General features: G+C 45.5%; 1 protein-coding gene across 4 annotated transcripts in view; it reads right to left on the bottom strand.

Annotated features, from left to right (window-relative positions):
* Positions 1-9,909: 9,909 nt before the first annotated feature.
* PRRX1 (paired related homeobox 1) overlaps positions 9,910-20,075 on the bottom strand; it is a 94,411-nt gene continuing 84,245 nt past the window's right edge. Inside the window, exons 4-5 of one of the 4 annotated variants that reach the window (XM_063116941.1) lie at positions 15,998-16,069; positions 10,289-10,375 (exon numbers count right to left, since the gene is read on the bottom strand). In XM_063116941.1, coding sequence (XP_062973011.1) covers positions 16,015-16,069 — 55 coding nt within the window. In that variant the 3' untranslated portion in view covers positions 10,289-10,375; positions 15,998-16,014. Of the gene's footprint in view, positions 10,376-15,997; positions 16,070-20,075 lie in introns of all 4 variants that reach the window. The other 3 variants (XM_063116950.1, XM_063116924.1, XM_063116933.1) reach the window with 3 other exon arrangements.

Raw genomic sequence — 20,075 nt, 5'->3', positions numbered from 1 at the left:
AACTCAGAGGTGGGGATAGATATACAGGCCAGAGAGTTGGGCTTGATAAAATTACATTCACCCCAATCTCAAGGAGCTGCCAAACCCCGGCGTGTGGAATGGTTTCAAAGCCCATTTTTCTCTTTTCCACCAAGCTTCTGCTCTTCCTTGTTTCAGCTGAGCGCAGAAGTAGCAAAGCCAACAGAACAAACACTACATCTGCCACACTTAGCAGTGCCTCTTATGTGATGGGACTTTGACTCTGAATATCGTAAATCTCCAGTTAAAAAGTGTTTCCCCAGGTGATCTCTGAGCAACCTTGTCCTCCACTACAAATTCTAGAGTTACAATTTGGTGTCATTTTCTAGTTGCAGCTAACAGTTCCAAGTTTTTAGAAGTGATGGATATGATTTCCATTGATTTTACATCATGCCTCTTCAAATTATATAATCAGCATTGTCATATCACCCTCCTGCAGCCCCAGATTTAATTCAGGGTCCATATTCAAAACCAATTAGTATAGATTCAAAATCAAAGGGTGGTAGAAGAGAGATATTGATAAAGGTTGGGGTGAAAGTGTTGTTTCCCCCAAGTATTGTTGAAAGGGGCCAGAATGGAATGATGGGTGGCCTTGAGTGTCAGTTGGGAAAGTCAGTTAAGGCACAATCCGTCAGTTAAGGCTGGGCCATGCTGGGAGTTACAGGCCTTTTTTTCTGTCTAAACATGCATAGGATTGTGCCCTTGGTGAGTAAGATGAGAAACAGTGCAGAGTAAAGATAAAGAGAATTAGTTGTGTTAGGATGGAGCGAGAGTTGACTGAGTTTGAGGTGGGAGTGGACAAGGCAAGGTGGTTAGAAGACAGGGAGAGGAATCATAGAATAGCAGAGCTGGAAGGGGCCTACAAGGCCATCAAGTCCAACCCCCTGCTCAATGCAGGAATCCACCCTAAAGCATCCCTGATAGATGGTTGTCCAGCTGCCTCTTGAAGGCCTCTAGTGTGGGAGAGCCCACAACCTCCCTAGGTAACTGGTTCCATTGTTGTACTGCTCTAAGAGTCAGGAAGTTTTTCCTAATGTCCAGCTGGAATCTGGCTTCCTTTAACTTGAGCCCATTATTCCGTGTCCTGCACTCTGGGAGGATCGAGAAGAAATCCTGGCCCTCCTCTGTGTGACAACCTTTTAAGTATTTGAAGAGTGCTATCATGTCTCCCCTCTGCCTTCTCTTCTCCAGGCTAAACATACCCAGTTCTTTCAGTCTCTCTTCATAGGTCTTTGTTTCCAGACCCCTAATCATCCTGGTTGCCCACCTCTGAACATGCTCCAGCTTGTCTACGTCCTTCTTGAATTGTGGAGCCCAGAACTGGACGCAATACTCTAGATGAGGCCTAACCAGGGCCGAATAGAGATGAACCAGTACCTCACGTGATTTGGAAGCTATACTTCTATTAATGCAGCCCAAAAGAGCATTTGCCTTTCTTGCAGCCATATCGCACTGTTGGCTCATATTCAGCTTGCAATCTACAACAATTCCAAGATCCTTCTCGTTTGTAGTATTGCTGAGCCAAGTATCCCCCATCTTGTAACTGGGCCTTTGGTTTCTATTTCCTAAATGTAGAACTTGACATTTATCCCTATTAAATTTTATCCTGTTGTTTTCAGCCCAGCACTCCAGCCTATCAAGATCACTTTGAAGTTTGTTTCTGTCTTCCAGGGTAGTAGCTATCCCACCCAATTTTGTGTCATCTGCAAATTTGATCAGCGTTCCCTGCACCTCCTCGTCCAAATCATTAATAAAAATGTTGAAGAGCACTGGGCCCAGGACTGATCCCTGCGGTACCCCACTCGTTGCCTCTCCCCAGTTTGAGAAGGTTCCATTGATAAGTACTCTTTGAGTCCGATTCTGTAGCCAACTGTGAGTCCACCGAATAGTTGTTCCATCTAGCCCACTTTTAGCTAGTTTGTTAATCAGAATGTCATGTGGTACTTTGTTAAAAGCTTTGCTGAAGTCAAGATATATGACATCCACAGCGTTCCCACAGTCCACAAGGGAGGTTACCTTATCAAAAAATGAGATCAAATTTGTCTGACAGGACTTGTTCTTGACAAATCCGTGTTGGCTTCTAGTGATCACCGCATTGATTTCAAGGTGTTTATGTTAGCCCTCAAACCTGAGGGCTGGACAGGCCGCTCCCTCAGTGTATACTTTGCCAATAAACACACCGGGTTGGAGAATGCAAGTTAAAGTTTATTCGTAAATGTTGCAACATTGGAGCTCCAGCGGGAAATGCAAATTAAGAGCTCACCGAACAAAGGGATCCTCTGGAATATATAGGCTCTGGTTACATCACTTGTTAGTAACATAATTGGTCAATGCTCTTATCTCTAATGGACTTTACTGGTCCATGCTCTGTTAACAAACTAGGTTACATTGCCAATACAAGGTAAGGTGCATACAATTCATACATCACAGCTTACATTCAACACTGATTGGTTGAAAGTTTTTCCTTTGTCTAAGAGGCACCTAGAATCCGCCATGAAGGAATGCTGGAGGCAGTTCTTAACCTTTCACCTGGAGCATAGACTAATCTCACAGAATGAAATTCCCTTTTACACACATCATTTACAGATTGACTTCTTTATAATCTGCTCCAGAATTTTCCCAGGGATGGATGTCAGACTGACTGGTCTGTAATTCCCAGGTTCTTCCTTTTTGCCCTTTTTGAAGATAGGGACAAAGTTAGCCCTCCTCCAGTCGTCCGGCACCTCACCCATCTTCCATGATTTTGCAAAGATAATAGACAAAGGTTCTGAGAGTTCTTCCGCTAGCTCCTTCATTACTCTAGGATGCAGTTCATCGGGCCCTGGAGATTTGAACTCATTGAAGGAAATTAGGTGTTCTTTGACCATTTGTTTATCAATCTCAAACTGTAATCCTGCCCCCTCAACTTCTGCTTCACTTTCTCCAGGGGGGTCATAGACCCGCTTTTGGGAGAAGACTGAGGCAAAGTAGGAATTGAGCACTTCAGCCTTTTCTTTGTCGTCTGTTATCAATTTGCCATCCTCATTAAGCAGTTGAACCACCATTTCTTTCCTCTGTCTTTTACTACTTACGTATCTGAAGAAAGCCTTTTTATTGCTTTTAGCATCCCTCGCAAATCTCAGCTCATTCTGAGCTTTAGCCTTCCTGACGCCATTTCAGCACTTCTGCGCCACTTGTCTGTACTCTTCTTTTGTAGCCTGGCCTTCCTTCCACTTCCTATATGTATCCCTTGTTGTTTTCAGGTCATCTCTAAGCTTTTTGTGGAGCCACATTGGTTTCCTCTGTTGTCTTCTATCTTTTCTCCTTGTTGGAATTGTTTGTAACTGTGCCTTTAAAATTTCCTTTTAAAAGTTTATTAAAATCAGCTTTCCTAAAATCCAGAGTATGTGTATTAGGGATGTGCTCTACACTAATTAATACACTAATCGGACCGGCGAATTAGAAGCGGAGCGGGGTGCTTCACCTCCCCTTAAAGTGGAGGCGAAGAGGATTGGGGGGCCGGCGGAGCGTTGCGAAGAGGATCGAGGTGAAGGCGGATCCTTCGCCTCGATCCGGAGCTCCGCAAGAAAGGTAAGTGGGGTTTATCGGGCCCTGCCGCTGTGGCTGCCGCCCATACGGCGACAGTGGCAGGGCCCGGTAACCCCCCCACCCTCCTCTCCCTTACCTGCCTCCGTCCGCAGTCCCACGGCTTCAATTGAGCCCGCGGCTCAACCAGGAAGTCTAGGCCGCACTTGCGGTCCAGACTTCCTGTTTGAGCCACGGGCTCAATTGAAGAAGCCGAGGCACCGCGGATGGACGCAGGTAAGGCCCCCTCCCCCTTGGTTCCTTACCGGGCTCTGCCGCTGTCGCCGCATGGGCGGTGGTGGCGGCGGGGCCCAGTAAACCCCCCTCCCTCCTCTCCCTTACCTACGTCCGTCCGTGGTCCCTCAGCTTCTTCAATTGAGCCTGCGGCTCAACCAGGAAGTCTAGGCCGCACTTGTGGCCCAGACTTCCTGGTTGAGCCCCGGGCTCAACTGAAGAAGCCAAGGGACCGCGGACGGACGCAGGTAAGGCCCCCGTCTCCCTTGGTCCCTTACCGGGCTCTGTAGGTAAGGGAGAGGAGGGAGGGGGGCCTTACCTGGCGCCACTCCCCTCCACTGCGGAGCTCCGATTCGGAGCCGGAGCTCCACGGCAAAGAGGAGCGGAGTATGGGCGGAGCGGCGCGGAGCGGCGCGGAGCAGCGCGGAGCGGAGCGGGCCTGATCTGAAATTTTCGGATCGGCCCGCAGGGCGGATCTGGGGGGTCCGTGCACACCCCTATCGTGTATGGATACACTCAACTTTTGTCTCCTTCATAATCAAGAATTCAAGTATGATGTGGTCACTTTTCCCCAGAGTTCCCGTAACTGCCACTTTATCCATTAAGTCATCCGTATTGGTCAATATCAAGTCAAGGATTGCTGATCCTCTAGTTCCTTCCTCCACTTTCTGTAGGAGAAAGTTATCACCCACACATGTCAGGAATTTCTTGGAAGGGCTGCTTTTGGTAGTATTGGTCTCCCAACAGATATCAGGGTAATTGAAGTCCCCCATCACTACTACATCACACTTCCTTGAAACACTGGCAATTTGTTTCTCAAAAGTTTCATCCTCGTCTTCTCCTTGATTGGGTGGTCGGTAGTAGACTCCGATTATCATGTTCTTTTTATTCCTTGCCCCATTTATTTTAATCCAGATGCTCTCGACGGGGCTCCCAGTCTGATCCGCCTGTATTTCTGTGCAGGGATAGGTATTTTTAACATATAGTGCAACTCCACCTCCCTTTCTATTTCTTCTGTTCTTTTTGAACAAGTTATATCCTTCAATTGCTATATTCCAGTCATGGGAGTCATCCCACCAAGTTTCAGTTATACCTATCAAGTCGTATTTGCCTTCATGTAATAGGAGTTCAAGTTCGTTCCGTTTGTTTCCCATGCTCTGGGCATTAGTATATAGACATCGAAGACCATGTGTTTTATAGTCTGGCTTCGTTCCTACATTGTTGCGGACACTATTTTGGGGCACTATTGGAGCTGTTCTCTGTACTGTGGTGCATTGGCCTTCATCCATTGTTGCCTCGAGGTTTACGTCTCCCACCCCCGTAAGATTCAGTTTAAAGCCCTCCTGATCAAGTTCTTCATGCTGTGGCCAAACATATTCTTTCCAGCCCTTGTGAGGTGCAACCCATCCCTTGCCAGCAGTCCATGTTCCAAGTAGCATAGCCCGTGGTCCCAGAATCCAAAATTCTCACATCAGCACCACCTTCGTAGCACCACCTTCATAGCCAGTCTTCATAGCCAATGTGTGTGTGTGTGTGTGTGTGTGTGTGTGTGTGTGTGTATATATATATATATATATATATATATATATATATATGTTTAAATGTTTCAACTATCTGTGTTCTGGTTTGAGTGGCTTCTAAAGTTGGCATACCTCACTCCACGTGCTGGTTTTGAAGTTCACAGCCAAGGATACTAGACACAGCCCTACTGCTCTCTGAAATTAGGTAGGTGGTGGCAGTGGCTATTTGGAGGAGTGTTAAGGAAAGTTTGGACTAAGTGAACTGCCTGAGTGACTTACCTAGTGGCCTTTAGCAGTGACCTTTAGTAACTAAGGGACCCAAAGTGATAACACAGTCTTGTTTACCCCACTGTAGCTTAACAGTATATAGCAACTTCTTCACACACACCCCAAATACCGCATATTTTATTCCAAGATCCAATTCTGCACTAAATTAAAAAGATTTTTTTTTTGTGAACCGCCCAGAGAGCTCCGGCTATTGGGTGGTATAGAAATGTAATAAATAAATAAATAACCATTTAACGAATGGGGCAGGTATTATAAGCTGTGCTAAGAGCAATATTTGATGGTGGAATCTGTTCCCCAGATGGGCAGCATTTCAGTACTAGGTCTTGAATTAAAGACAAGGAAATCCCATGTAACTGGGCCCTGCTCTATGGAGTATTTAGGGTAAATAAAGATTCCAGTCCTAACTGAAACCATTGGCATGTTTTTTTCCACTCAATCTGTGCATTACCCCAATTGAAAACAAACCCAGTTCTGACTTAGAACCAACTGAAAGGATTCTCTGATGAAGCAGATTCTAGTCCATGAAAGCTCACGCCGTAATACATTTGTTAGTCTTTAAAACTCTTTGTTGACTCTTTGTTGTAGTTGATCCAGAAAAGATGAGACATTTGTTGTAGTTCATTAAGCATTTCTGTCCAATTTCCAAGCTTAATATTTCCATACCAGGGTTGGATTTTTAGAGCAGTTTATGGGAGACTATTCTTCAGTGGCAACAAGAAGGCAAGAAGAATTTGGCATCTAAAGGGCCCTTGGCTGTTACTTACTTTGGAGGATTATTAGAACCATTATTCGCTCATGCAAAGCAGCCAATTTGCTCATGCAAAGCAGCCCACGGTTTCACGTATGCAGAGGGTTAAATCATTCACAAACAAAACCAAAATTAGACAAAGCAATATCTCTACAACATGGGGATAGCAACTGTGGATGCATTGTAGGACTTGATGTGGGCTAACAAACTGATGCTCAGTCAAGACAAAATGAATTCTTGTTGGCAGCCTGGGATTGGGAGTACAACCTGTTCAGGATGAGGTAACACTTCCTTTGAAGGTACACAGCTTGGGGAGTGCTCTTGAATCCAGCACTGCTCCTGAGTGCTCAAGTAGTGGCCAGGAGTGCCTTTGCCCAGGTTCAATTGGTACGCCAGTTACGTCTCTTCCTGAGGATGGTGGATCTGACCTCAGTGATCCATGCCTTAAGCATCTCATGTTCAGATTACTGCAATGTGTTCTTCGTGGGGAGAGTCTGGAGGAGAGTCTTCCTCCTTGAGGAAGAGTCTGGAAACTTCAGTTAGTGGAAAACATGGTACCCAGACCTTTTTCTGGGGTATGTTTTGTAGACTATAACACTGGTCTTGAAATATTGGCTTCTAATTTGATTCTCACCACAATTTGAGGTGCTGCTTCTTACCTATAAAGCCCTAAATGGTTTTGGTCCAGGGTATCTGAAATGAACATTCCAGAAATCTGCACTCATCATCTGAGACCTTATTTCATGTCCCACCTTCTAGAGTGGTGAGGACAGTGGGCACTCTTAACAGGGCCTTTTATGTAGCAGCACCCCAGTTGTGGAACGCCATCTCCAGGAGGTTAGATTAGCCTCTTTCATAGAATCCTTAGTCAGGTAGTGAAGATGTTATTATTCCACTGAGCTTTTAATGCTGCTCCTTGTTTTATATTATTTGTTCACAATGTTAAAATGGTTTTTTTTTTTTTTTTGCATTTTTATGCATTTTATTCTTTGATTATTTTTTATTGTACATCCCCTCAAGTGCTCATTGAGGAACAAACCAAAATATTATTAAAAATGAATGAATACATCAATAAAAATATTTACCTGCTGGAAGGATTATAAGAAGACAATATATGTGAGGCATTTTGAATGTTTAAAAGTGCCATGAAAATGCTGCTGCTGCTGATAGTAACATAAAATAATGATTTCATTAAAAATAAATAATAAAAGAGAATGTAGGAGCCCAGCTCCCTAGGAGTGAGGAGGCTTTCCATAGCTTCTCTTGACAATAAGGTTGACAGCTTGTATTAGGCCTCCATTTACCTGGCAATCTGAGGCGTACTTTGATGAACTGCCCAATTTGCTGTACCAAACTGACTTGCAGCGATTATTGGTTGATGATGTTTATCTCCATGCAATGGAAAGCTTCACCTACCGATTTCTGAATCATACACAGCTGTTAAAAGCACAAGAGCAGACCAGGGGAAGAACCTCATTGTGCCTGATGCCTCAGGGGTAAAATCTGTTGGACTGGTGTGTGTTGTGTTGTGTTTTGTGTTAATACCATCAAGCCAAACAGAAAATAGGCTCCCTCTCTAGATTATGGAACCTCATCCTAAAATTTTATTCCTTCCGCTGGAAACCTAAGAAGAGGGGGGTTGAAACCTTGAAATTTCAAGCCCATAGACCTGGTATTGTACTTATCCCTTTGAGACAAATTCACACACGTTTTCTGTGTGGAAAAATATACCCCTCTTCTCCCCCAGGGAGCTTGGCTCAAGTACTCTGTGCAATCCCAACCAATTGGTCTTACGAACTGTTAGCATCTATTGGAATCCACTTCCATCTTCCATTCCTCCAGCTGTACTTCATTGCCAGATAGTTGTCCCTGGTAGGTGAGCTTTCTTCATTCTGTACCCCATGGTAAGCGGGTTGGCCCCTCATGCGCCATTGACAGCAGCTGCTTAGTCAACCCAGCTCTTCGCACACTTGATGTTTTGCCTGCCCTCTTTGCTGGTGTTGCTGAATTTTGATGTTAAAATACTGTTTCCTGGACAGGACAGGAGACACAGGCGGAGCAGAACCTAGTGGGTCTGGGATACAGCTAGAGTGCGTCATGGCTGCCTCAGAACCCTACCAGATCAGAATACTGCAGCTTGTTAACTCAACAGCTGCTGGCTGTTTTCCTCCAGGAGCAAATAATGTCTGAAATTGCCACAAGATAGGGTGACCATATGGAAAGGAGGACAGGGCTCCTGTATCTTTTCTTTAACAGTTGTATAGAAAAGGGAATTTCAGCAGGTGTCATTTGTTTGACCACAGCACCTGGTGAAATCCCCTCTTCATCACAACAGTTAAAGCGCAGGAGCCCTACCCTCATTGTATCTGGTCGCTTTTCTATGCAACTTTTAAAGATCCAGGAGTCCTGTCCTCCTTTTCATACAGTCACCCTACCACAACAGCAAAGCCGCGGGAGTCGCGCTTCAGGGTTGGATGGTGGATGGGCAGCAGCAGTTGGGAGATGCAGTGGTGGTGGCAGCAATGGCGATCCCTGTGTGTGGCAGATTGGTTGGTGTAATTTGCCACCCCTCTCAATCTGCTCCCTGAGACAGGCGGCTCATCTTGGCTTATGACAGAGCCCTGTCAGAAACATGCACAGCCCTGTCTATTAGTTTAGAAACTCTCCATGACCACTTACAACCAGAATGCTCTCAGTTCATTTTATTTTGTTTAATAATAATAATAAAAAGAAAACTCACAAAGCTTGCATGTATATCTTATATATATAAATATATACAGTATATATAAATCAAATGATTCTGGACAACACTGTTGAATGTGGCATGAAATAAAAAGAATAGGAAGAAAGATAAGTGAAGCTACAATCTGACAGAGTTAGTTGTATTTAAGCCCACGGAAATGGTTGGTTTTAAACCTGCCTAACTCTATGCTGGAGTGGGCCTCCAATTTTTGCACTGAAAACTAATTTACACTGATAGTACCTGCAAACCTGAATGCTGCTCTTTGGAATTTCCAAGAGACTGTAAGCATACAGAGGCTTTTGAGTACCTCAGAACACTGACTCAAGCACACACTCATACATTCTCATCAAGATTAAGAGTTCCGTGAGACTTGAAAACGTGTATGTTCCTACATCAGCAGAAACTGGTTCAAAAATAACATTTTCATATTTGGTGTTTCTTATGTCCTGCAACCAACAGACCAGTACCAAAGAGACTGTGGCAGAAGAAACAATGACCAAGACATTTCTGAATCAAGATTGGCTTCAGATAACTAACAAGGGGTCAGGGTGGGGGGCAATTTCCAGGCAACAGACAAGCTTGGATGAGAAGGCACCCGGGCATATTTGGGTGATCACAACTTCAAATGTGATTCATTCATGCTTTGGAGTGATGGAAGCAACAATGAACAGGGGAGATCTTTGGCTTCAAAAATTCTTTTTTAGAAGGCCTGTGAATAAAAGGAGCTAGTGGCCAACACCGAAACTAAAGGTGTCGGGGTCGGGGTCAGGGTGGGGGTGGGAGAGTGAACAGAGAAATTCAAGTGCAGAACCAGTGTACTTCGTTTGCAGTCATTCCTAGGATGAACAAGAGCTCTGTATCCTTCATTGAAGTTGCTTGTGGTATATCGAGCTAAAACAGATTTGCTAGCACTTTAAGTGGAGGACTTTTCTAGGGGATAAGAGAGTCACTTTTGAAGACATTTCTCATTAGTTTGGATCCTGCATTTATTCCCAATTCTGAGTTTTCGTTTGGGTTGCTTTGTTTTCTGGGCTGGAACAAATTGCAAAGTAGGATGGCTGCCCCTTGACATGTTGCTTTTTCTTCTTGAAGGAGGCCGTTCTTGCTCTGTGCTGTCTCTAATTCACTGTTGGCACCTGGTTCCTCTGTAAACTGTATTCCTTTGCCTTCAGTCTCAGATTAGCAATGCTGTTGGCCATATTCATGCCCTGAGCAGGGCTGGTATTGGTGCAGGAGGCGGAATAAGAAGCCATGGCACTGCTGAGAGGAGGGAAAGACAAAGAAAAGGGAAGAAAAAGAAAAGAAAAGGCGAAATCAGAACAGTCTTTTGTAGCAGTTTTGCCAAACATCCAGAAAAAACATTTGTTTGGCCTGCTCTTTTGCCTTTAGCAGCAGTTTCATCTTCAGCAGGAGCTTTTCTCAAGGCATAGAGAACCCCTGCAAGTGTCTGTACATCCAACTGTTCTTAAAGGTCAAAGAGGAGGGGCTACTAGTACAACTGTTTGCAGTCGTACCTTGCAGTCATACCTGTCAGTATTTACAAAGAGGACTCCTCCATGTTCCTGGGCCGGAGCTACACCAAGCCGGATATAATACTTTGAAAACGGTATTCCCAACAGTTGTCAGTACCATTATAAACCATTATAAAGCAGTAGTGTAGATCCTGCCCTGGTCTACTATTGTTGCACAGGAGCGGGCAGGAGGAAGTCAAATGGGATTTACTGGTAGATCTTTGGAGGATTTGCACTAGATCTTCAAGCTCCCAAAGATTTAACAACATTGACAAAAATACTTTTTCCTCTCCCCCACCCTGCACTTCCAAATAATATGGCTGAAACAAAGAAAACTTGGGAGAAACCAGGAGTCAATTTGTTTGTGAATGGACTATGTGCTCAGTGATGGAATATTTAAAAAATTGCTTAGAGGTATCCAGTCCCTTAGTTCTAGGTGTATATCCATGACCCATCATCACTATTATTTCACACCTGGGTCAGGTTGGTGGAATTCAGGGTTCTTGCTTGCAATGATGAAATTTGCCTTTGCTAGCCTTTTCCCCATCTGGTGCCTTCCAGATGTGTTGGATTACAACTCACAGCATTCCCCAGCCATGCTGCAGTCCAACACATCTGGCAAATAAAGCCTCTGCCTATTGAAGCACACAATCCTCAGGAGTATAGGAAGATCCCAGAAAAAAAGGCAGGTACAGTTTTCCGCTGGGACACATGAAAGGGTGTGGATTTCTGCATCATGTACAGGTCTATGTCTTTCCCTGTTTGACATTTGGACGAATGGGGGCTCAGCGTGGGATCAAACATCTTGCAGGTTTGAAGCTGGGATTTGGGGTCACTGAAGAGAACACATCTACTTGACTCCTGAAATGACCACTGTTGGTTTAAGTCTTCTCTTGCTGAAAATAATGGCAGGGAAATTCACACAGCTGTTTTAAGGGCTTCCTAATGTTAAAGCTAGTAACTACGGGTGTGCTCTGCTCTGTTATGGATCCCCGGATCCGAAGCAGAGCGGGCCAATCCAGACCTCTGAAGCCCGGTTCCGGAGCAGATCGGGGAAGATCCGGATCAGCTCGAAGCGGTTCGGAATGGTCCGAAGCGATTCGGACCATTCCAAAGCTTCGGAGCCAGGTAAGTGGGGAGGGGAGCTTATCTGAGTCCGTCGCGGTCTGGGCAGTGGCTTCAACTGCGACCCCAAACAGCCAGCCCTATTCCCAATTTATAGATGAAATAAGCCGCCCAGACCACGAAGGAGCCAGGTAAGTGTGTGGGGGGGGGAGAGGGGGCTTACCTGGCGCCACTGCCCAGGCGGCGATGGTGGCAGAGCCAGGGGAGAGGGGAGGGGGGGCTTACCTGGCTCTGCCATCCGCTGCCACCGCGGTCCATGCGGTGGTGGATGGCGGAGCCAGGTAAGGGGGAAGGGGGGCTTATTTACCCCCCATTTTGTCCTCCTTCCCCACTTACCTGTCTCCACCATCCGCTGCGGAGGCAAGTAAGTGGGGAAGAGGCTGAATATTGATCTGGATCTCTAGATCTCGCTCCGGATCTGGTTCTGGAGCAGATCGGGGGAGGTTCGGATTGACCCGAAGCGGTTCGGGTAGGGGGTGCACAGCCCTAGTAACAACAACAGGAGGAAGACAGTTCCTGAAACAGGAAGTACACAGTTTAAAGGGATACTTCCTGTTTGGGGGAGTGCTGAGCATCTGCCCCTATTTAGGCAAGACGATAGACTTATCCCCCACTAAACCTCCATCCATGTTGTTCCTACTAGCCCATTTAGAGTAGCAGCATTTGGATCAGGAATCACCCTGCACCTGAATATGTGCTCTGCAGGTGATCAATACTTTGAATTACAGCATCTGGAAAAAGTTATTTTCTGTAATGCATCCATAAAGAAAGATGTCATTGTCACTTCTAAGGCAAACAGGTACAATAACTGTTCTATTCAAATATATTTGGTAGGGAATTTTGTTTACACTATGTAGCTTTTTTTCCTTTTCCTTTTTAACCCTATATGGCTCGGGTCCAGGTTATTTGAAAGACCGTATTCTCCCTTATGAGCGTGCCCGTGCTTTGAGATCTTATGGAGAAGCCCTTCTTTCAGTCCCGCCATCTTCACAGGCGCGCTTGGTGGGAACATGGGACAGGGCCTTCTCGGTGGCTGCTCCGGTGCTCTGGAACTCTCTTCCCAGGGAAGCTAGGCTGGCTCCCTCCTTGACGGGCTTTTGGAAGCAGGCTCAAACTTGTTTGTTCCAGCAGGCCTTTGGAGAGTAATTTGGTCCTCCATCTATGTTAATGACTTATAATTTTGTTGTGTATTTTAATTAAGTTATTTATTTTACATTTCTTTTCCTATGTTTTAAAATGTATGTTTTAAACTTTGTAATACTGCCTTGAGGCCCAGTATTGGGCAAAAGGCGGGATACAAATAAATACAACAACAACAACAACAACAACATACTAGGTAACCTGAACTCTAGCACAAAGGTTTGCTTTGATCTAGCAATAGCTGTTGCTGCTCAGTTCTTGCAAAGTATATACCTTGCTTACCCTAATTGTCAGCAGCATGATTAAAGTTGGCAGTTTCTGACGCGAAGGCTGTCCTGTCTAGCTGCTGAACCCCTGAACACAGGCCTGATCTGGAAGACCTTCCTTTACATCCCAGATGTAGGGGAACAACTGTGGTTATTCGGTGGTGAGGGAAGGGCAGGCTGCACATGCTCAGAGGAACACTCACTTATAATTATTACTGCATCACATGTTCCGTTGTTGAGCGTTGGCATTAAAATAAGTCTAAAATGAAGCTCTGCTGAGCCTCAATTCTGGTGCCCATTGATGTCAGTGTTTAATCTCCCAGTGTATTTATTTGTTTGTTTATTTTAATTTCAGAACATCTGACTTTTTTTGTCAAAACCAAACTTTAAAAATGAAAAGAAATAGCATATAATAAAAACACCAGTTCTACCCAGCCACTAAATATCAACTTAAACTAAGGACTCACAGTCTGCTAACACCAGTACTTCCAGTTCATACATTATTTCCAAAGAAGGCTCTTGCTTGGCCAAACATCTTTAATAGCCGTCTTGTTCTTCCCCCAAACAGCCAGCCCTATTCCCAATTTATAGGTGAAATAAACCGAGAGACAGTGACTTGCACTTGGCTAAGATGGAATTTGAACACAAGTCTCCATCCAAGTAACTATGGCCTTAGCTAGACCTAAGGTTTATCCTGGGATCATCCAGGGTTCGCCCCTACCTGAGCACTGGAGGCAGCTGGACAACCATCTGTCAGGGATGCTTTAGGGTGGATTCCTGCATTGAGCAGGGGGTTGGACTCGATGGCCTTACAGGCCCCTTCCAACTCTGCTATTCTATGATTCTATGATTCTATGATTCCCCTGTGTGTCACCTAGATGAACAGGTTTGACCCCTGGACGATCCAGGGATAAACCTTAGGTCTAGCTACGGCCTATGTCAGAGCTTATCTTTCATAGCAGACCTATGCTCACTTATCTGGGAGTAAGTCCCATTGAACTCAATGGAATTTACTTCTGAGTAGACATGTATAGGAATCCATTGCTATGCTTCTAGATGCTTCCAGCATTTCTTTTTCTTCCTTTCTTTTTTACATTTTTGACCCTGGGTTAAATTTTCCATTGCAGGAATTGTCCTGGCACTGATTCTGCAGTGTACTCAGCCAGCCCCAAGCGTTAAGGGACCGCTGCTATTGTCAGACCAGTGGAGGTATTTGGAATGCTCAGGCCAAGGTCTGAAATGACAGCCAGGGCTGCCGGCAAGGCAAGGTGAGAGATGGTGAACTGCAAGGTGCTGATGAAGAGGTAGGCAGATCTGAGCCTGAGCAGGCACAGGCAATCACAAACGCCTAGTCAAAATGAAGAGGTGTGCAAGAGCACGGTAGTCTCTCAGGCACAGCCATATGGTCAATTCTACAGCAAGTGCACAGGCACTTCTTAGCCCAGCCTTAGCCCAGAAGTGTTGGGCTACAACCTCCGTCATCCCCAGTCAGCATGGGTGGGAACGATGACCACTGGAGTCAAACACACCTCGAGGGCACCTGGTTGGGGAGGGTGTCTTAGACCTCCGATGGCTGTCTGGACTTGATGTCTGTTGAGAATCAGCACTAGCTGCAGAGTTGGATATTATCGACTGCGTATAATGGTCAGCACCGTGCAGATACCGGAAGATCAGAGTACTGTCTTAGAATTGGATGTTTGCAGCAGTTTACTTTAGATGGTGGAAAAATTCAAATAATGAATACGAACCTGAAACTCAACCATGGATCCCTTCCTATCTACCCTAAAGCAAAACTACTTTTGGGGTACTCTTGCTCCTTTGGGTAAGAGTGGCAGTGGAGACTCTGGGATGCTTTCTGACTCCAAGATACAAGAAGCTAGTTCACACGACATACATCATCACTTTACATTCAGGGCTGTACACACAAACAGGCAAGCTGACTGTATTAACTGTCTTCACTTTTGAAAAAGCACAGAGGCTTGAGGAGAGTGTGCTCTCCAGCATTTGTTCTGATGGCTCATTCGCATGGGCATCTGAATTCCACAGATCTCTGTGCAGAGGATTCTGGGAAGGCTTCAGTAACTGAGCAACATTTTGCAAAGTTCAATTCAGATAGTGGTTGCTGGGGGGTGGAGGGGATGGCTTTGAGTGAGGATGTGAAATGGGAGCAGGGTAGGGGGATACTTTGCAACTTTCCATGACCAACATTGCCGCCATCTTGTCACTCCCCACAAAGCAGAGAGACCACAGAGGAGAGCCTGAATACCTGCTGAGAGAAAAGAGTGCTTCACCAAGGCTCTCAGGAAAGTGAGGCAAGCCCTCTGTAACTACATTATGACTGTACCTATCTAGGCAACTTCACAATAATTTAATAAATTGTCTACCCCACATAGTGAGGTAACACATCAATTGCCAAAAGCTGGAGAACCAATTAGGAGTTAACCTCTTCACATAACTGCACAGAGGATCTCACTAGTGGCAGAATAGGGGTGGTGTCTGGGGAAAAAAATCTTTCCGAATTCATCCTGAGGGATTATTTGATTTGGGCCATTTCCTGTTTTTATCGTTGTATATTATGTTGTGGTCAGTTTTTTGGAGGCTGAAGCAAGGTTAAAAAGTAGTGAGGCTAATAGACCAAAGACAGGCAGGTGCACCCCTCTGCTAGACATCTCTCTCTCTTACTATCCCTCATCCATTCCAGGCCCTGGCAAAGTCAATTCCATGCAAAATTGGCCTGGGGGTGGAGCTGGACACCCGTAACCTTATAGCTTTCCAGCTGACTGGGTATGGCCACACAACCATGTTGCTTCTGCCCAAAAGAGACCTTCCCAGAAAGTTACCTTTGTAGAGTCTTCTCTTAGAATCCATTAGGGACCCCCTCGTGCAAACAACATCTTAGGAGGGATGAGGAGCTATTTTAGAAAGTGTGAGAGGAGGGAGAAATAATAAGCCAAGTGAGTTCAACAGAAACCTTGTACTTAAGGGATCATCCACCATGACATTGGGCTGCTCTTGTATGATGGTGACACAGACAAAGGCCATTTTGTGTCTTGCTATGGAGTGTGATAGCATCTTGATGTTGTACTAGCACCATCTTCTTGGGGGCACCGAGAGTTTAGCCTCTGCAGTTGGTAGACTTTTAAAGATTTTCTTCTACTGGCCCAGATTAAGGGCAGGGGCCTTTTCATTCCAGCAACACTTTTAAAATTATCATGTAGAGTGTTTAAAACAAGCAAAAGTGGGATGGGTGGTGGTGGTGGTGGTGAATCAACACACTAGTAGCAAAAGTCAGGAACCCTTTGCTAGTAGAAGCAATCATGATGGCTGACAACAACATAAATGAATTCCGGGAGGTCTGTCTTCAGTGGCTATTAGGGAAAGATACTTGGGCTAGCTTCCCTTTTACTGCTAAGAGTATGCCTAAGTCTTATTCGTTAGGAACAAATGAGATTTTGTTTAGCACATAGTGCTGTTATGCTGTCATAAGTAACTGGTAGCTTGGGCCTCAGTTTAGTGTCCTAGCATAACCTTTGCCACTAGACCCTCCCTTATTATTCACTCAGCCATTTTCTCTGGCATAAGATGCCCTCAAAGGGCACTTTGACGCTTTTTGCTCATTGCCCATGAACAGCAACAGAGCATTAGCATGGGGTTGGACATGATGACCTTATAGGCCCCTTCCAACTCAACTATTCTATGATTCTATGTTTGACTGCTAAGTTCTCCCATTATGAACTTTAACTGCTTATCCTATGCATGAGCTATGTCACAGGCAAATGGGAGTGAGAAGTTCAGAGGCAACAAGGGAGAGCTTTGCCAAAGTCTCTGTTGCTGTTCACACTTGGGAAAAGGAGGTTCAAGAGCCCTTTGCCTGTGTCTCATCTCCTGCAGAAATTAGTGGATACAACCAACATTGGTGGCTCCTCAGCTCAGCTCTAAAGATGCCCCCTTGTAAATACTAGTTGTTCACCAGGATGGTATATGCTTCCTAAACCATCCATAGTTGGCCACTGTTGGAGACAGGACACTGATTTGTGTGGACTATTGTTTTAGCTCATTAGAGCACTTCTTATTAGGGATGTGCTCCACTTCTCCTCGGACTGGAGAAGCAGGAGCGGATCGGGGGGCTTCGCCTCCCCTTAAGGTGGAGGCAAAGAGGATCGGGGGAGCCATGGAGCATTGCGGAGCAGATCGAGGTGAAGGCGGATCCTTCGCCTCGATTCAGAGCTCCGCAAAAAAGGTAAGTGGGGTATACTTGGCCCTGCCGCTATTGGGCCTAGTCTTCCTGGTTGAATCCTCGGGCTCAGTTGAAGCAGCTGCGGGACCGCGGACGGACACAGGTAAGGGGGAGGAGGGAGGGGGGCCTTACCTGATGCCACTCCCAGCCACTGCGGAGCTCTGATTCGGAGCCGGAGCTCCGCAGCGGAGTGGAGTGGCCCCCAGGCAGATCGAGGCAGGGCGGAGCGGGCCCAATCCACAATTTGCGGATCGGGCGCAAAGAGGATCGGGAGGTCCGTGCACACCCCTACTTCTTATGCCTTAAGCCCGAGCCACTGTGCATACACTACAGACATCCATATCTACTTTGACCAATAGCCTCTCAGATTAAAGAAGCGAAACACTGTTGGCCTACATCAAAGGGTTGTTTAAGGATGAATGACTTGTAGGGCCCTCTGCATACTAAAAGTGCTATAGAAGTGAAAATAGACAGTTTTGCATGAGATGGTTAGGATTAATTGCCTATTTTTCCTATAGGGTTCCCCTAAACCAAATTGGATAGAAAACCTGGGTTTCCTTTGTTTTGTGTAACTTGGCTACTGAGCACAAGCCATCTGGAGGTGTTTTGAAAGACCTTTCATTGGTTGCTTGCAGAAATCTTTGGCAGGACAGTCTTGTCCCCCACTCGCCCTGCCTGTGGTGCTGATCCACCATTGGCTTGTCAAGGTTGGGAGTTCACTGTGAGCCAGCGTTGAGCGGAAGTTTGTATATAACCAGGAACTGACATGAGATGTCTATACTAAATACCTCTAGGAATTGGAGCACTGAATGTGTGTTTGAATGGTTCAACTGCACCATTTTGAAAAGGAATAAACTCGTCTCCACTACACTTAGCAAGGTCCTCAGATAAAGCCATTCATTTCAAAGAGGCGTACACAGGAGAATTTTCTGGTGGCTATTACCCTGTGTATTGTTGGCCCAGTTTGTCTTTCCACAGTCTGGTTGGCAATAAAAAGATGAACGCGTACCAGCCATAAGCCTATGTTTTCCACACGATACACATTTGTTTTGCTTGTTTTACTCAGTTGTTACAGGGTTTTGCCAAGAGAGTTTCCCAGGAGTTTTGCACAACTCTCCATTTGCCCTTTTTGAATTTTAGAATTTCAAAGGATGCTCTATGAAGGTGGCAGATGAGGGTGGCTGCCAGTGTTGTGGGAGAAGAAAGCAACAGTGATGAAACCTGGGAACACTCCTCCCTTTTGGCATGGGTGCTCCATTGCTGTGGAAACATGGGATTTGCTTATAATTTGGCAGTAGTTAGAGGAGTAGCTGCTCAGATACAAAGACATCGCTAATGCTGCAAACTAGTGCTGAACCGAAATGGAGAGGAGGCAGCTTCATAACAAAACAAAACAAAGTTCATCTGAAATGAATAATGGTACCCCATTTCAGCATTTTTCTGGAATTGTTGCAAAAGTGCAGAGCAACTGTTTGCTTCTTAGAATGATCCCCATTTGGCTCAGACTGTACATATGCAATACAGAAAGTACTGCCCTGAATCTAATGGGCTTCATTAGCCCATAGTGATGTCGACAGTTGCCTAACTCTGATACTCTCACATCCAGTATGAAAGTCCTAATTGACTGGGATGAGCTGAGGAAAAATGAAGCGGGGGGGGGGGGGAAGGCTGCCAAAACAGCAGCAGAGGGGGTTACATTGAAGAAGTACTTATTGTGAACAGTTACACAATCCTTCAAAATCAGGATCAAGTGTTTTTCAGTGGGTTGCCCCTCACCTTCCAAATCACTACTTCTGAGGCAAAAATCAGATCTGGAGAACATTTGGCTCAATATGATGATAAACTGACACGCATCTGCTGGACTCAAGCTAGCCCTACAGCATACATAGTGTGGGTTAACCTGGGTGCTGGGGGTGGGGGAAGTAGGGCTGAAGTAGACGTGAAGCTCCATCACACCAGTGTTATAGTCTGCTGTCATGGTGAATTGTATGCAAAGGACTCAGATGACGCCGACCATGTCCTGCTGTGATTGTGGTTCTTCTCCCCCCCTCTTAGCGACCTATTTTGGCACGTGGAAAGTCCGGTTCTTCCAGTAATGCGAAAGCACACCGCTCAAACTTCAACGTGTATTTTCATCCATCATTTTCAATCTGATGTTCTGTGGGAGTGTTTTCAAGGGGCGGTATTGCTGATGAAAAAGGGGGGCGCGCCTTTTGTCCAGCGGGTGTTTTTAAATTCAAGTTCAAATCTTTTCCTCCTCCTGCTTCCTGGCTGCTGGGTTGAATGAAAGAAGGGTCTATTGTACTTTCTTTCCACTACCTTTGCTTCATGACTTGCTTTGTCAGGGAGGGGGAGTGAGAGGGGAATGCATTGGTAACATTGTAGAGGGGGAGGGTGTTCCTCACTTTCATTCCCTAGGGGGTTGGGAGAGGCTACCTGGCATCATGCTTTCTGGGCTGGTTTCCTCACCAAGGTGTTAAGCTGGACTGGGCTGGCTGAGTAGCTTCTCTCCCCTCCCCTTTCCCTCTCTCCTTTTCAATAAAAGGGTGTTTTAGTTGATTCATCAATTAATCTATGGATTAAATTTGCATGTGGTTTATAAGCAGTCAATCTGGAGCAAGAAGAGTTCCCATTGAACTCTGTGTTCTTACTCCTGATTAGGCATTTTCACCTTAAAAGAA

This window comes from Elgaria multicarinata, chromosome 1, assembly GCF_023053635.1.
Source record: "Elgaria multicarinata webbii isolate HBS135686 ecotype San Diego chromosome 1, rElgMul1.1.pri, whole genome shotgun sequence".
Taxonomy (NCBI): domain Eukaryota; kingdom Metazoa; phylum Chordata; class Lepidosauria; order Squamata; family Anguidae; genus Elgaria; species Elgaria multicarinata.
The sequence above is the reverse complement of the archived record's forward strand: the minus strand, read 5'-3'. Positions and strand labels throughout refer to the sequence as shown.